The sequence below is a fragment of the Natrix helvetica genome (genome assembly GCF_964273705.1).
Source record: "Natrix helvetica genome assembly, chromosome: 3".
NCBI lineage: Eukaryota > Metazoa > Chordata > Lepidosauria > Squamata > Natricidae > Natrix > Natrix helvetica.
This window is the reverse complement of record NC_138549.1, coordinates 26,158,723-26,176,017: the sequence shown is the minus strand read 5'-3', so window position 1 is coordinate 26,176,017 and position 17,295 is coordinate 26,158,723. Positions and strand designations below refer to the sequence as shown.

Here is a 17,295-nt window from a genome sequence, read left to right as displayed (position 1 = left end):
CATGCCCGCACACGACCCCCTCACTTGTGGCACGCGAATCAAAAAAGGTTCGCCATCGCTGTCATAGCACTTTTCAAATACTCGAATGGTCATCCTATAGAAGAAGGCTTTGTCCTGTGGTCTGCCATCAGCGTGTAAGACACAGAATAATTAACATTGGTTATAAGTCAGTAGATTCAAACTGAATTTTAAGAACAATTCCCTAATAATAGCAGTTCATCAAGATGAATTCTAATTACTAAGAGAGGGGATGAAATCTTTCCTGGTTGTGTTCAAGCAGAGATTAAACATCTATTGGTTCAGATACTCTTTGGATTCTTACTTAGAATGGGGAAATAAATCTTATTATTTGAATAGTTCTGCTTTGCTTACTGAATTAATCTATTTTTGCATTGAATACATGAAACTGTATTTTGAATACACTGAAAACATTGATTTGTATTCAAACAAATAAACTATGCCACAAAAATGTCACATATTAGATTAGGCAAAATGTATTACAAATCAAGCTTAACTTGTAAATCTTCAAAGGCTAGGTTTATTTGACCTGGTGTAGCATATTGCACAAGCCAATATATTGACACGTTGGCTTGACACTATGCATCTTCTTTCTCCCATAATGTAGTTCTCATTAATGAAGTACAAGAGTTACTGTGTTATGCAAATCGAGACAGGCTACTAGTACCAGACAGATATGTAGTTCTGTTTGACCTCCATCAGATCGTGGAATGCACTCGATTTCCTTTAAATAAATGAATATGTAAAGAATTGTTTCTTTACTTTGAGTGCAGGTGTGAAAGAGACAGATAGACGTATGTGAAAGAGACATGCAGAATCAAGTTGACGTTTTCTGAATTTTTGACATGCCAAACCCCAAAGCCGTGACAGAACAAATTCATTTCCTTTTCTTGTTTGCTGCAGATTAATATCTCCTTATAAATGATTGGGACACGATCTGTTTGCAGTTCTCAGAAAAGATTTGAAACTCAAACCACATCCTATTGCTATACCTACCACATAACCTATTATGGTAGACTATTTAAAGGATCTCCAATCTGTGCCATCTAGTTTTCTGTAGGTTTTGAGGGGCCCTATTTAGCAGAGAACCTATTTACTTACAACACTAATTTGTAGTTGTATGAGGAGAAAATGTGTGAAATTCATGTCTCATGCACACCCATACATATATACCCAAAAGAAAAGGTTGAAGCACTGTAAGTCGTTGGTTTTCTCTAATCTCAGCAATCAATTTTTGTATCCTGGATCCTTAGTGATCATATGATGTGCTGAACTAGGTCATGGGATGATAGGGGCAACATGTCATATGAATAGGAAGAACAGGCAGATTAATTCAAAGAATCCAGAGAAAGTTTGGGTTTTAATCGCAGCAGACCTGTGTTTATCTGGAGCAAATTAAATGTGGAAGTCAAAGAACTGACTTGATGTCCTTCCTGTGATTGTGCAAATTCCTGGAGAAACTCTGCAAAAATGTGGCCTGTTTAGATCTTCCATTTCTGCCACAATTTGAATTCTTTTCACCTAAATCTCACAAGATGAAAAACAGTTGGATAGGTTGAACGCACTCCCTCTATCTTTTTCCGCCGAGCACTAGCCACAACAATGTTCTTTTTTTTTTTTTCACTTCAGAAAAAGCAAAACCCCTCTTAAAAGGAAATATTAATTTCCTTTGCAGAGGCTGGGAGACCTGAGAAAATGGCTGTCAGGATAGCTCTAATATGCTCCTGACTTGTGTGCGGCCAAGACATGAGGTGAGTTAAGTCACTGGGAGAAGACGACTCAGGACGGTTTGGTAAATATGGTCATTGACTACTTTTTCAGTATTTTGGCTGCTGGTGATGTTGTGTTCCTTTTATTTAATTGTTTTTCTGAAGTTCTTTATAAAATTATTTCTGCAGACCTTAAGGCAATGGGTCTCAACTTTCCTAATGCCTTTAATACAGTTCCTCATATTGTGGTGACCCCCAACCATATAATTATTTTATGTTTTCTGTATTTTTTCAAAGATATGTGTTTTCCGATGGTCTTAGGCGACCCCTGTGAAAGGGTCGTTCGACCCCCAAAGGGGTCCTGACCCACAGGTTGAGCACCGCTGCCTTAAGGGTTGTCCAAACAATTCTGATGAACCCATCTTAAGCAGGTATCATTTAGAAATAACCTAAGATTCTTCACTTTTTCCGTGATTATGTTCGTAACTGGATTGACTTCAGAAAGTTGATATATGATTTGAGCATATCTTCGTTTCAGAACATTTTGATGTGAAATACTGGTTTATTTCAGCCACAACAAACAGCTTAAAGCTGAGTTACGTCATGGAGCTAGTTGTGTAAGTAGTCAGTAGTCTTGCACAATTTTGATTACTGCGGATCGCATCATTAGTTATTTGTGCCATATTGTATATACTATGGTTAAATCAGGTACATATTTGTAAAAGGTACAATAATACAATATTTTTAAGGAATAAAACGGCAGAGTGGAAATTAGAAGAGATTTCTTCTCCTATAAAAAAAGAGAAGAGGAAATGGTTCTTGGACCATTACTCCTATTACATCTAAAGCATAATTAACATTTTTTCATTTTAAAAAATCCTTCTTGAGATGAGCGATTTCTGTGCTGCAGAGATATATGACTGATAATTTGATGTTACCACTGTAGAGAATAAAATTTTCACCTGGGTGGGAAGTGTGGCAGGGAATTGTGGGCTTTATTTTTTATATGCAAAATGTGTACAGGCAGTCCTTGACTTAAAGCCGTTCATGTAGTGACTGTTCAAAATTTCAATGGCGCTGAAAAAAAATGACTTGTGACTGTTTTTCACACTTAAATCAATGTAGCATTCCCACGGTCATGTGATCAAAATTTGGATACTTGGCAACTGATGCACCTTTATGATGATTGCAGTGTCCCAGAGTCATGTGTTCACCTTCTTTCCAACCTTCTGACAAGCAAAGTCAACGGGGAGCCAGATTCATTTAATAGCCATGTTACCAATTTAACAACTGCAGTGATTCACTTAACAACTGTGGCAAGAAAGGTCATAAAATGAGGCAGAACTCAGTTAACAACTGTCTTGCTTAGCAAGGGAAATTCTGGGTTCAATTGTGGTCTTAAGTTGAGGAATACCTGTATTAAGCTTGACAGAGGCTTAATGTGCCTGTTAATTTTATGTTCCATTATCCCCAAATAGGAAAAACATTAACATTTGCTATCAAATTTAGATATACAATTAGTGATGGAGCCACACAGAAACTGGGAGCAGTTCATGAACTGCAGACTGTTGTATCAAAATAAATACAGATTTAACTGCTTGTCCGCTGGGATTAATGATTATTGCACACTTAGTCATTAGTACTACTGTGCTGATTAGTAACTTGTCTGTAGTTATGGTTCATTGAGCACAGCTGAGCATTTTGCTGATGTTTTGCCAATTATGTGTCTATATTTGGTTTTTCGGTTTTTCAGGCCATCTCCTTTCTGACAGGCTTCGTCAATAGACTTCCTTCCTTTTTCATGCGTGAAGAAACCATAAGGGATAGTTATAAAACGCCGCTTTCAGATATCAGTATTTTCGCATTCCTTGATATATTGTGATATGATTTAAATAGTCTAATTCTTTGCTAGCATTAGCAAGAAATTGAATAGTAGGCAAATAGCCGAAGCCTAAGCCACTACATTTTATTTACATTTATAAACACGGTTACCTATCTTAATGGTAATAACAAAGGGCATTTTCAAGTAATAGAAATACTTAAAAAGAAATATTGTAATTATACGTATGTTAAATATGTATCATCTGGCTAGTTTCTATGCTGTTTGTCTGAACTCAGTGCCAATGGACATTTCTCCAGTTCTGACAAGAAATTGCCAAATAAAAATTATTTTTGAGGTAGTTTTTTAAAAGGAGCAAGAGTAAGATGCTGGTTTCTTCTCCATATACCAGGGGTGTCCAAACTTGGGAACTTTAAGACTTGTGGACTTCAACTCCCAGAATTCCCCAGCCAGGCTGGCTGGGGAATTCTGGGAGTTGAAGTCCACAAGTCTTAAAGTTCCCAAGTTTGGACACCCCTGCCATATACTGTAGATGAGGCAAGATGAGCACTGGCTTTATAAAGTTATAACTCACTGCTACTAAGTCTAACTGACTTAGTTTTTAGGTTTCTTTTTCTTTTTTCAAAACAAAGAATAGGTTATGATCCTTGACCTTCAGAAAAATAATGAGCATGAAGATAATTTTTAAAAAACTGTTAGATGATTTATTTTGCTGAATACTTTTTAAATCTATGGTCCTGATAACAGATATCATTACAGCTTTTTTCAGACAGTTTTTGACATGAAAATTTCAACTGTAAGTACCGTATATTTCGGAGTGTAGGATGCACTTTTTTCCCTTCAAATAAGAGGCTGAAAATCTGGTTGTGTTTTATACACTGAATTCAGCATTTTTTGCCTCCCGAAACCTCGCCCCCCTTCACCAAAATGGCCGTGCATAGCCTTTAGGAGCCTTGCAGAGTGCTCCTGGGGGCTGGGGAGGGCAGAAATGAGCAAAAAACTGGCTGGTTTTTGCTCTATTTTGCCCCCCCCCGACCCCCAGAAGCATTCTATAAGCCTCTTAAAGCTATGCATGCCCCTTTATTGAAAGAAATGGGCCCGTTTTCATGAAAATGGACCATTTTTTGCTCATTCCCCCCCCCCCCCAGCACCCAGGAGCACTCTACAAGCCTCCAAAAGGCTATTCATGCCTTTTTGGGGGGGGGGGGATGGGCTGTTTTGGGGAGGTCTGCAGAGCGCAAAAACTTTTTTAAAAATTTGCCTCTTTAAAACCTTGGTGCGTCTTATACTCTGGTGCATCTTATACTCTGAAAAATGCGGTAGTTCAAACATCCATAAAAGATTAAACATTGCATTGATTGTAAATGATACTTTCTTCAACATAGTATTGGCCTTTCTAATTGAGAACAGATGTTTAGATACTGGCAGCACCCCTGACATTAAATAAGAGGGAAATGCAAGGAGAAGTAACAACTGCATTGATTTCTGTTCCTTTGTTTCCTGCTGCAGGGCTACACCTGCAAAGACAACAGTCCTATTTTTGTTCTTGAGCAACCAAATGTAGGTACAATCCACAACTTTTTATTACATCAAAAGCAACACTCCCTTCATGAAATATGCCAGTAAAGTTTTACTGTGCCATCAAACTTTTTGTCCCAATTACTGCTTTTTCCTCTGAGCAGCTTAACAGGAAAGTTAATGTGTTGTTAAACCAACTACTACTCATTTATCTTAGTAACTTGAATTTATGGACAGATCTTAAATATAGTATTAATGATAACTATGTTATACATTTGGTTATCATTTCAGAGATATATTTTTACCTGAACAGAGAAACAGTGACAATAGGGCAGATTTAAAAAAAAAGAAAAAAAACCACTGGAAGTGGGAGTGACTTCTGACTTCCTGTCATCTTTCCCACTGAGTTTCCTTGTGAGAAACTGGCAGTGAGTACCGGAAACCTTCCTTTCCTTTTCCTGCCCTGCCCTACCAGCAGGTAAATGGCTGCTGCCAGGTGGGGAAAAGGAGCAAGGGAGTGGATGGCTCAGTATGAGTGCAGAAGGACTGGGCCATTTCTCCCTTGACTTTCTCCCTGCAAGCTTCCCACAAGCAACAACTTTGGCAAGAAGTGTAGGAGAATCGCAATCATATCAGTTCCTTTTGGGTTCTCTGTGGCTTGTGGGAGGCTGTAAAGAAACATTGAAAATGGGGATTTACATGAACGCAATTGATCATGGTAGTATAGCAGCGGTGCTGAGGTGGCAAAAAAATTCCACAAATTTCAATTCCTCAGGAATAATGAGTCTCAGGGGCATTCTGTAAGTTAGTCCACTTGAGCTAACATAGCCTTTGTTGGCAAAGTTTTGCTCTATATTGCAACATACGGCTTGAGCAATTTCAACCAAACTTGGTACACAGATGACTTACTCTCTGGACACAAATACTGTGATGGTAAGACACCCCTAACACCCCTCGGGGTGTGTGTTCTGTTAAGATACAGCCTGTTGTGCCTTAAAATGGCTTCTTCCATACTGCCATAAAATGACTTCTACTGTACAGCGCAGTAGAGTTGCCATGGCAATGGCTTCAGAGTTCTCCACCGGGGGCTCCCTCTGGTAATGGGGGGGAAATCCAACATTAGAAATTATATTTGGTCCAGACATTTTCAACAAGGCTTTGATTACTTTTGAGGACAAATGTATGACCATGATCAATAAAACATTACTGGCACACAGGGAAACCATTTGTCTCATACAGGATTAGGATAAATAAATACTCGGGCAATGCCGGGTTATCAGCTAGTATACAGATAAAATCACTGTTATGTCAGCAGTTGTCTTTCTAGGTTTTCCCCCTTTATTGAAATTTTCAATTCATGCATTCATTTGAATTTTGCAGCTAACCACTCAGGAACCAATCTATTCTTTTATGAAATACTTGGAACTTTTAAAAGTTTAAAAGTCCCCTCTTAGTCGCAGTAAAAAGCAAAGCTCTCCATATGTGTGTGTGTGTGTGTGTGTGTGTGTTGTATTTGTACTGATAAATAAATAAAGGGAGACTAGTATAGATCTATTTCGAGCTAATTAGCTCTCATCAGCTAGCTATACCCTTACTGGGATTTGAACCTGGCTAGCTGATGAGAGCTAATTAGCTCGAAATAGATCTATACTAATCTCCCTTTATTTATTTATCAGTACAAATACAACACAAATATAAAAAAGGCAACATTAAAAATAAAAATATGGTTTTCTGCCTGCATGGTCTTCTGTATGTATATATATTATTATATTATTGGGTTTACGAGAACAAGGCCACCCAAGAAAGAATAACCTTATTATGAAAGTGAAGAGCACCATATAGAAACATAGAAGATACAAACAGTTCTATCATTAAGATAAACAGGAACAAAGTGATGCAAAACAAATGGGTATTAAAAGAAGATTGCAACAAAGAATTCTTGACAGCAGATATTGCAGAAGATAAACAGTTACCCATCCTACTTCTCCATTTTGTTTGTTACATAATTATAGAAATTAACCAATGACAGCTTTTCTGTTGGATAGATCACTGGCCGGCTTCCCACTAAATAGGGAAAAAAGTATTTTCCACAATACTATCTTGGTATGGTTTCCTTTGATTGCTTAACATCTGTCTAGCTGTTCTTAGCTCTGTGTCAGCATGAAGCATGCTTATAGAGTTGAATACAGCATGTGTAAAAATACATTTCTGATCAGGTGCATTGTTGATAAATAGGATCACCGTATTGGAACTGAGGAAATCAGTAAATGTCAGGAAGGAGAAATGAACAGCTTTGCCCCTTTACTACTGTCTAGTACAGGTAGTCTTTGACTGACAATTGAGCCCAAAAGTTCCCTTGCTAAGCAAGGCAGTTGTGAATTTTGCCCCATTTTACAACCTTTCTGGCCATAATTATTAAGTGAATTGCTGCTGTTGTTAACTTAGTAACATGATTGTTCAGTGAATCTGGCTTCCCCGTTGACTTCATTGTCAGAAGGTAGCAAAAGGTGGATCACATGACCCCAGGACCCTGCAACCATCATAAATATGACTCAGTTGCAAAGCACCTGACTTTTAATCCCAATGACCATGTGGACACTGCCATGATTGTCAGTGTGAAAAAAGGATTATGTCATTTTTTTCAGTGCCATTGTAACTTTGAACAATCACTAAATGAACTGTTGTAAGTCGAGAACTACCTGTAGTTATTCAGACTTTGTAGCCCAAGAATAATAGCCCTATGTTAGGAAGTTAGACACTGTTCTTATATTGATTAGAATTCTTTATTGGCCAAGTGTGATTGGACGCACAAGGAATTATTTGTGTGTATTCTTTCTTGGGGGGGGGAGAGCAACAAAAATATACTTGAAACAAATTCTTCCCAGGCACTGTTTTGGAAAGACGGTTATGATGGCGGAAGAGAGGGGAATGGTGACCATTAGGTTTGATGCAAACATACTGATCCTGTTTTCACATGCTAGGAATATTAAGAAAGCTTTTGTCCTAAGGAAATAGGTTAAAATTCTAACCAAAAATCTTTATGAAGGTTAATTTCTTATTACTGTGAATCAACACTGATTGAAAGGACATTCACACAGATGCTATTTAAGTTTCCATATATATCTTTATAGTCTCTTTATACATATCCTCAGGTTGTGCATGGAAAAGTAACTTCACTTCAGAATCTTTCCTGATCTGTAATATGTCTTTGAAACTTTCTTCAGTACTTTGCATAGATTTTTAAAAGTTTATTTGCAGCAGAATCATAGCACCCTGTGATCTTCTGAAAGCATTTTATCTGTACACCCACTTCTCGTTTAGCAACTCTGTTCCATTCTAGTGATCAAGTCATTAAACGAAATGATCACTAAGTGAACAAATGATTGAGAAATCACTGATTACTATTTTTTCATTCAGATAAAGTTTGGTTGCACAGCTAAGTCAGTATTACCGTCCCTGACGTGTTGTCAGGAGTACAAAATTTGGTTGTAAATGCATGCGTTAGTCAGAAAATGAATTTTATTACCTTTTTATTTGTGAATAGTCGCTAACTGAGGTCACTAAACGAGGACTCGGTGCATTTCCTTCTTGCAAAAGAAAATGTTGATACTTGAAGTTGAAATGTTCAACACATCTTAAAATAATGTTTGATTTTGTTTATCTCTTATGAGATTGGCCTGATTCCCCCCCCCCCAATATCTAAATGATACCGCATCTAAATGCTAAACCTTCTAGCCACGAACCTTTTCATTGTTAAACTAGAAAGCAGTATTATTCAAATTATTTCATCCATTTACATTTGGACCTTTTTTTTAACCATTTTTATCTTTTGATAGACAGAAAGGTGGCAGAGGTTGTAAAATCCTTATATTTATTATTTGGGAAAGGATACAAAATGAAGCACTTACAATGGCAGAAATTGCAAGACACCGCCTCGAGAGAGTGCCTATTTGTGAAAACCCAGAGGGCTTCAGTGAGAGGAGGTTTGAGACTTTCAGCCTTCCATCCTAGAGGTTCAGCTGTTTTTATTACATGACCGTTAAACTATGTAGGTTATTTATAAGTAATGGCGAACCTTTTTGGCACTGAGGAAGAGCTGCCCGGGAGGCATTCACATGCTGGAAAAAGAATTTCTGGTTTCCGGTGCTCGCAGGCCACCAAATGTATTGGTTACTGGTGTGCATGCGCGTGTGGACAATCAGCTGGCCAGCGTGCATGCTCACACCAGAAAATGGAAGACCAGCTCTTCCAGTTTCCAGCATTGCCACACACATGAAGGCCAGCTAATCGTCGTGTGCGCATGCACTTCAGAAACCCAGAAGAGGAATGGGCGACACGCATGCCAGGCGATATTGCTCCATGTGCCACTTTGGGGTAGGTTTATAGATTCACCATCACGTTTATAGGTCTTAAAATTATCATGGAATAGTCAAACCAAACATAGGATCCAGTATTCAATAAGTTATTTAAGGCTTGGGGATTATTTTCTAACAATAATAGTAAATTGCCTAAAGCTATCTACACACTTCCTCCTGAGAAACAAAACTGTTTATAATTAAATGATTTTATATGGGTTATTATATAAATAAATGTATTTCATATATAGATATGAAAAAGAAAATGTTAAGTATTCCCTTTTGCATATCTGTCACATGTTATTTTGCCAATCCAGTTGCATATTGTTTAGAGTCCAGTTATTTAAACCCATTAAACTGGTTGTTTTTCTCCTGAGAACTTGGGTAATAGCATCCCAGAAAAGAAGTACACTGACATGAGAGAAAGATTTTAAAAAATATATATTTGGAAAACCCCAAATATTATTAAACTAAATATCTGTGGTAATGATATGCTGCATAATCCATCCTCTGCTTCACTCCTAAAAAAAATCAAATGCGTACTTTTTTTTTTAAATGTACAGTTGGATTTTTCTCTCTTCTTTCTTTGCCTTTCTTGCTGTGATGATTCTTGCTATTTCCAGCATTTTTGAAATCAAGATTCTGGAGGCACATTCAAACTGAAAGGGCTTATGTTAGTCTTTTTCCATTTAAAGTTGCTGAAAGGGGCGTTAGTTGTGTGTCTCCAATATCCCGGGAGCTTTCATCAGGAACAGTTCTGGCAGCACTTGATTCTGAAATACTTCCTTGACGCCTCAATATTTTCATTATTGTCCTTTTGTATCCTCTGCAAGCAAAGAAATAGATGAAAGGATCCAGGCAGCAATTTAAGTTCATCAGGAACACAGTATAATGGAGCGTCTTTTGAAAGATCTTCTGATGGCTGCAGGGAATATTTCCTTGCACAAGCTTCTTAATCATGTATATAATGATGGCAAGATGGTAGGGAGTAAGACAGATTACAAATACAACGATAATTAAGATAATTATATTAATTGCCTTTTTGTTTGTTCCTGATTTTTCTGCTAGTGAGTTTTGCTTTGCAGTTTGACAGAGTTTGTAACTGATTTTTGAATAGCAGATTATTGTAATTCCAAGGGGAATCACATATCCAAGTAAACAGGCACCAAGAAGCATCAGAGGGAGTTGTTCAATCTTTTCAAAGTTTGGATATTCCATGCATGTGGTCCTTTTATCTTCTTGATGTGACATGGGTAGTGTAAGCAATGGAAGAGTTTGGGCAAGTACAAGACACCACACAAAGCAAAAAATGTATGTGGCACTTTTAACTGTTCTGAATTTGGTTTTTAAAGGATGAACCACGGCTACAAATCTATCGATACTCAAGCATGTCATAAAATTCACAGCTGCATAAATGTTGATATAAAAGATAAGGGCTGTAATTTTACAGAATACCTCTCCAAATGGCCAGTGAAAACGCAGTGCATAGTATGCTATTCTGGTAGGTAAAGCTGTTGTAAAAAGAATGTCTGACACAACAAGATTTGTTGAGTAAATAGTTGTTGAATTGATTTTTCTCCTATTTTTTACAATCACAGCGAGAGCAAGTCCATTTCCAAGTAGACCAATTATGAAAATAACACTGTAGAAAGTAGGCAATAAAATACTTGCTGAATCTTCATGTTCATATAAATCACAAGTTTCAATTTGCGTTTGATTTGTTACAGAAGATGGAGAGCTTGTTGCCATGGTTAATATGACTCAGTTCCGAAGGCCTAGAAAAACGTAACAGAAGAAACAGAAAAATGTTAGGGTGAATTCAGATGTTCTGTTTTTTTTAATAGCTAGCTAAGCATTTTAGAAGTCCAGAAATTAGATAATACGAAATTGTCTGTTCATTTAAAAAACAAAACAAAATTCCATCTTGTTAATATGCAAATGATTTTTGATTGAACCCTATTAGATAATCATAGGTAATTTTTAAAAAATGATAGCAATAGTTTAGAACAAGTGTCAAACTGGTGGTCCGCGGACCAGATGCATCATACGCAGGCCCTGCCCACCTCACTCTGCAAAGGTGAAAAATGTGAAACGTCACATGATGGCAATGTGAGGCCATGAGTTTGACACCCGTGGTTTAGAAGCTGAAAACAGCTGGGCTGTAGTTTCTTAAATATTAACACATGTGCTCTATTAGGTTCAGCTTAACAAATAAAGGTATAGGTTATGAATGGAAAAATATGCTTTCTGGAAGTGAAATATCACAGAATCCTTTCCCCTCTCCCTCCCCTAAAAAATCATCTAAAATCAATTTGGAAACGTGTGACACTTACATTGAATTAAATAGAGATAAATAATAGGGGGAAAATGATTGGTGATTAAAAACATTAGGGCAATAATATAAAATACGATTACATATTGAAATTCTATTTTGAGCTGTCACAAAAATTATATGGTATTTAGATTTTTTGTTTGTTTTAATGTTAACTTTTCTCCATTGACAGGATTTCAATATAAGAAATATTTGACATGCTTAAGAAGTTGATTACATGTGTCCAAATTAAAGGTGTCTGCTCTTTATCATATTTAATCAAAAGATACCCTCTTTCTATTATTAAAACTAATTGAGGTGGCCTACAATTTAAAGCACTAAATAAATCTTCTAAAACTAAAAATATCCTTAAAAATAAGTTACATTGGATTAGTAAACTGAGCAACATCAAGAGAGATTGTTATAATTATAAAGACCCAATGAGTTTTCAGTCTTTCATGAAGTTTTTTTTAATTTTGTTCTATCTAGTCTACAGTTAGCAAACCAAGTTGCTTAACAGTATTACACCATTCTTACAACATCATTAATGTAAGCAGGATATTAGTCCACTTTGTACTGAGTTTACTTTTGAACTTACCCATCATAGATATGTATTCTGGAATAAGGAACAAGGCCTATTGAAATGAATGGGCGTGCAGGACTTGTATTTTATTATATGGTTTTAAATTAAATATTAGTTTAGGAAAAAGTGAAAAATAAGGACAACAGATAGAGAAAAATAAGAAAAAGGATATATTGCCATAGCTATTCTAATTTGGGACATTGGATGCTCAATGTAAAACAGTTTTCAAGTATGATACCGGAGATAACCAGGGTGAGTTTTGCAGCAAGCAAAAGAAAACTATAGATAGGAAAGCACAGAGGCTCCCTGCTGCTCTGGCTCCTGTTTGCCTTTATGATTTCTGGGTGGGCAGTTCTATGTTAACTAACAAACTGTGCTGACATGTTACTGCTATGCAACAACATTACTTATAATATTATAACGACTAAAATCCCATGTATTAGAATTAACTCTATACCAGTGGTAGTCAACCTGGTCACTACCGCCCACTAGTGGGCATTCCAGCTTTCATGGTGGGCAGTACGGGCTTTGTCCGATATTGAAGCACTTTCCTTTTTAAAATTTAATTGACTTCCCTACTTTATAAATCACCATTACTGTGGAACCGGTGGGTGGTTAGAAAATTTTACTACTAACAGAGATACAAAAGTGGGCGGTAGGTATAAAAAGGTTGACTACACCTGCTCTATACTAAAATTTGGAGAAAGCAGCATAAAAGAGCCAGGGAAATCAGGAGATTCAGGCAGTTCAAAAGAGCATAAAGATTTATTGCAAGCTGCATATTATTTATTGCATACAACATATTATCAGTCTTATGGATATTAAACCAAAATGGACAACGTTAGGATAAGCTTGTATCATTAGTGAATATGTCCCCTCAACCACTCAATATGCAATTTCAGCATATTGAGTTTGACCGCTAACTTTTTAAAAACATTCTCTGAGGTGTCCAATAAATCTGAAAGTTGTTTTTTTTAATTGTTATAATATCACAAGAAGCATATTTTATATTCTTTTAAACCCCTACCTATTGAATTTGTTTCAGCTTGTTATTCCAGAGTTGTTGCTAGTATCTACCTTAACTCTACTCATTAATTTTTCACATTTTAAAAAAGCGCTGCTGATACCATGCAAAAGATTTACATACTAATATTGACAATAATTTTGGAGTTTATATGTTGCTGGTGCATCTGGACCAAATTGTGAAATCAAGATAGACTTTAAGTATACCCCAGGGGCAATTTTCAGCAATCTAATCTCCTCTAACGGGAGAGTTGGATGAATTAAAGACTTAATTAGCAATAACCTAATCCAAAGATTGCCTCCTTTTTCATGACTTTTCCCTCAAAAGAATATCTACAACTTTCAAACTGGAGTTAGCCTAAAAGAGAAATTTGTTGGCTAAATAAGTGTCACCAATATGCCAGCATGTTCTCAAAAAAGTGGAATCAGCTGCCCATAAACTACTGCCTTTTTAAGATCTTTCAAGTACTTTTGGTCCAATTAACTATTCGGAGAGATACTACAGGAATTCAGTTAGCCCGTCATATAATGAGTCCAAGACCAATGAAATGGGAGTAGACAGCACACTGTTCAATGAGACATATTTCTGGGCAGAACTTTGTATACAATATTCTAGAGAAAGTAAGATGATTTTTCCAAATGTTTAATGCCATATAAAGCTTAAATATAATAAAACATTTTCATGGAGGAGGACTGAACTATATGATATTTTAAGTAATGAAAGGGAATACCAAAAGTTGCCTTTGATTTTTATAATGTTTATCTTAGAGCAAAGTCAAAACAACATAACACAAATTGTCTCTGTGAGTTTTTGTTTTGCCATGTGAATTTTTTTTTACAGTTGATGTAGTTAACCCTTATATTTTTGATATTCAAATAAAAGCTAATTATAATCCCAGAATAAAAGCCTGCTGCTCATTTGTTTGCTTTGATGATGTTTGATAAATATTCATACTTTACAATAATTAATTTATGGAAAAAATAATGCCGGCTATACTTACGTTTTGCTACTTCATAAAGTCCTCTGCTTTGTTCTTTGTGGCGGTACATTTCATATGCAACTGTTTCCCCTTTCGTATATTGTTCTTAAGGCTGATTAGGTCACACTCCCCTTTTATACAAATGAGGGCATTTCCTCTCTCTCTCTCTCTCAACCTGAAGTATCTAGTTGTAAAAAAAATTCTGGTTAGCACATCCCAGATAAAATAGTAGCCTTTGTAGACATAAGTAATGCAGAAAGAAGGAGCAGAATAAAGAACAGTTTCACAAAATAAGGTGAAAGTATATAATGTTCAGTGTTGCAAGCATTGTGAGCTTTCCTCTGCTGTGAGAGGGGCTTTTAATGAGAAAGATCTAAGAAATCTGTTTTTTGCTGCACATTTGTGTTTGTGTGAAGCAAGAGAGAAAGGGAGAAAAAATGAGTTATTTTGATGTTTAAGTAGAATAAGAATGCTGTGGTGTTAAAAAGGCTATCAGAATCAGCCATCAATCAGTGGAACTTTCCCCTCATTAAGAGGAAGGGTTGGGGAAAACTGCCTTTTTTTAATCCTGTTGAACATACTTGACATTTAAAACTTATGAAATATCTGAAACTGTCTATTATGCAGAAACAAAAATAAATTAAAATTATTGCCTTAATTCAACACTGTACAGAGAAGAGGAAAATATAGGGTTTAAAGGCTTTCTAATGTACTGTAGTGGCGAATCATTGTTAGTTCACATATCAAACTAAGCAGAGGTGGGTTCCTACTGGTTTGGCCAAGTAGGTAGTAACTCGGCCGCCCACGCACCTGAAGTGGTTCTCTTGTCGGCGGCGCCATCTTTATTTTTGGTTTTGTGTATGTGAGCGCACGCGTGCGTGCAATTTTTTGTGTGCACCGAACCAGCAGTAATGCCGGTAGCAACCCACCCCTGAAACTAAGCCTTAATATATAACTTAGTGGTACTTCCATAATATGCTAAACAAATTGCTTGGGTTTATGCACCAAAACTTCACCCAAATTGACTAAATATAAGAGCATCAGGCTAGAAGGAAATGAAAGCCAACATATGTACAGGGATGTGGTGGGACTTGGATACCATAAGATTTGATATTAGCAGTACTGATTTCTTCTTTATGATTTATTATTTTTGCTGTGAGTCACCCAGGGTTATTGTACATAAGATGGATGACAATTTTTTAAGTAAATAGACAGAATGCGTTGAGAAATTAATAAGCCAAGCATAGTTAAAGCAAATGTGTTGTGCAGATTCAAGTCAATATCTCAGTCAGTACATGCCATAATGTTACATAATATCATATGAATGTGTCTGTAATAAATTTACTGTTCTTCACAGTAATTCATAAATATTTTGATGACACTTCTCTTAAAAGAATACAGTTTTAACCCCACTCTAAAGATGCACTAAAAAAAAAAAGCATGGCAAAAGTTGGTTTCTTAATTTAATATAATGAATTCTAGTTTGTGGAATTATGGACAACTAAGTCTGAATTGTTGCTTTCTGCATCTGTTTGAGAGTATTCTGTCAGCCCAATCAGAGTATTTGTAGGAACAGAAACGTCCTTGAAAATACATGAAAAAAAATTACTTATTTAAAGAAGCATCTGTGGATTATGTTTGAGTTCAGATGGATGCTGAGATTTTTGAGATGCAGTTGCCTTCAACAGATTTGAAAGATTGAATAATTTTAAAAAAATACCATTTGCACTGATTTTCATTGATTTCTTGCAATATTTACTTGTGTGTCAAAGTAGCAGCTCAATTGAAATTATCCTTTGTGGAGTCACTGGTGGTCTCTGACTGTGGTACTTTGGTTGATGCTTGCAGACATTTTGTTACCCAACTAGGTAACATCATCAGAATGCCCCAAGGACTGCACAGTTCAAGCCTAAACTACCTATTGTATATTCTCTGCTCTTAAAACTATTGCTTGTTTTCAAGTATTCAAATGTATATTTCCTCTCCTGCTTTTATAAAACTGAATACTTTCTAGACTATTTGTATATATAAATCACTCCTAATATTTGTCAAGAGTGATCAAGAAGAATAGATCATGCAGAAGATAAGACAGAGGTGTTATTCCTACCAAGTGATTGAGTATCAAGGGAAGGAAGTAGGAACTCATTTTCTAGACTTTACTCATTGAGGTAAAGTCAATTATGGCTTATTGGATGGTTTAAGTAAGAAGCAGGCAAAGGGCCCTCTTATATTGGGTGCACTTTTAAAAACTAAACAAAAAAAAACATTTTGTGATATTTAAAATGTGTCTTAGTAAACCTGGATATAGTATTTAATAATTTAAAATGTACTAAGATGCATTTGATTAATCAAAATAGTTAAGGAGGAGAGAGTTAATACTTTCTGTAAGAATTATGTTGATATTCCATTTTTGCATATATTTTGTCTCAACAGCTTGGGGCCTGTATTTGCTCTTTTTGTTCCATTTTATACCTCCATTCCAAGAGTGCAAGTGACACAAATTCTAGGACAATTTTCCATTACAAACAAGACGCTGGTTTATATATTGGGTTTACAGGTTTGTATGTGTTAACTTGTTTTGCCTTAATTTAGCAGTTCTGCACTTTCCATTTGCACCCATTTTCTAGAAACCTCTGGCCCAATAACAGTTATTGCCAAATATTTTGTCCTAGAAATTCCAAAACTACTGTTTAAAAATGCACTAAACACTGCAACGTAAATCTGTAGGTGTGCAGTAAATTGATTGTGGTAGCAATAGAAGCTTAGTGATCATATTCTCTCTCTATCTATCCATCCATCCATCCATCCATCCATCCATCCATCCATACATACATACATACATACATACATACATACATATAGTCTGTGACTGAAATGTAAACCTTAATACATCCCATAGCTTTACCCCACTCTTAATTGCTAGCAATGGGGAAACCAACTTTTAGTGTGCTTTTAGTA

General features: G+C 36.2%; 2 protein-coding genes across 2 annotated transcripts in view; one reads left to right on the top strand and one right to left on the bottom strand.

Annotated features, from left to right (window-relative positions):
- UBAC2 (UBA domain containing 2) overlaps positions 1–17,295 on the top strand; it is an 84,340-nt gene that overhangs the window by 28,181 nt on the left and 38,864 nt on the right. Inside the window, exon 5 of the mRNA XM_081947302.1 lies at positions 16,771–16,894. Coding sequence (XP_081803428.1) covers positions 16,771–16,894 — 124 coding nt within the window. The remainder of the gene's footprint in view (positions 1–16,770; positions 16,895–17,295) is intronic.
- On the bottom strand, positions 8,673–14,458 carry GPR183 (G protein-coupled receptor 183). The gene is made up of 2 exons (XM_081949319.1): positions 14,359–14,458; positions 8,673–11,215 (listed from the first exon to the last, which is right to left on the bottom strand). The coding sequence occupies exon 2, from the start codon at positions 11,187–11,189 to the stop codon at positions 10,110–10,112; it is 1,080 nt and encodes a 359-aa protein (XP_081805445.1). The 5' UTR covers positions 11,190–11,215; positions 14,359–14,458; the 3' UTR covers positions 8,673–10,109.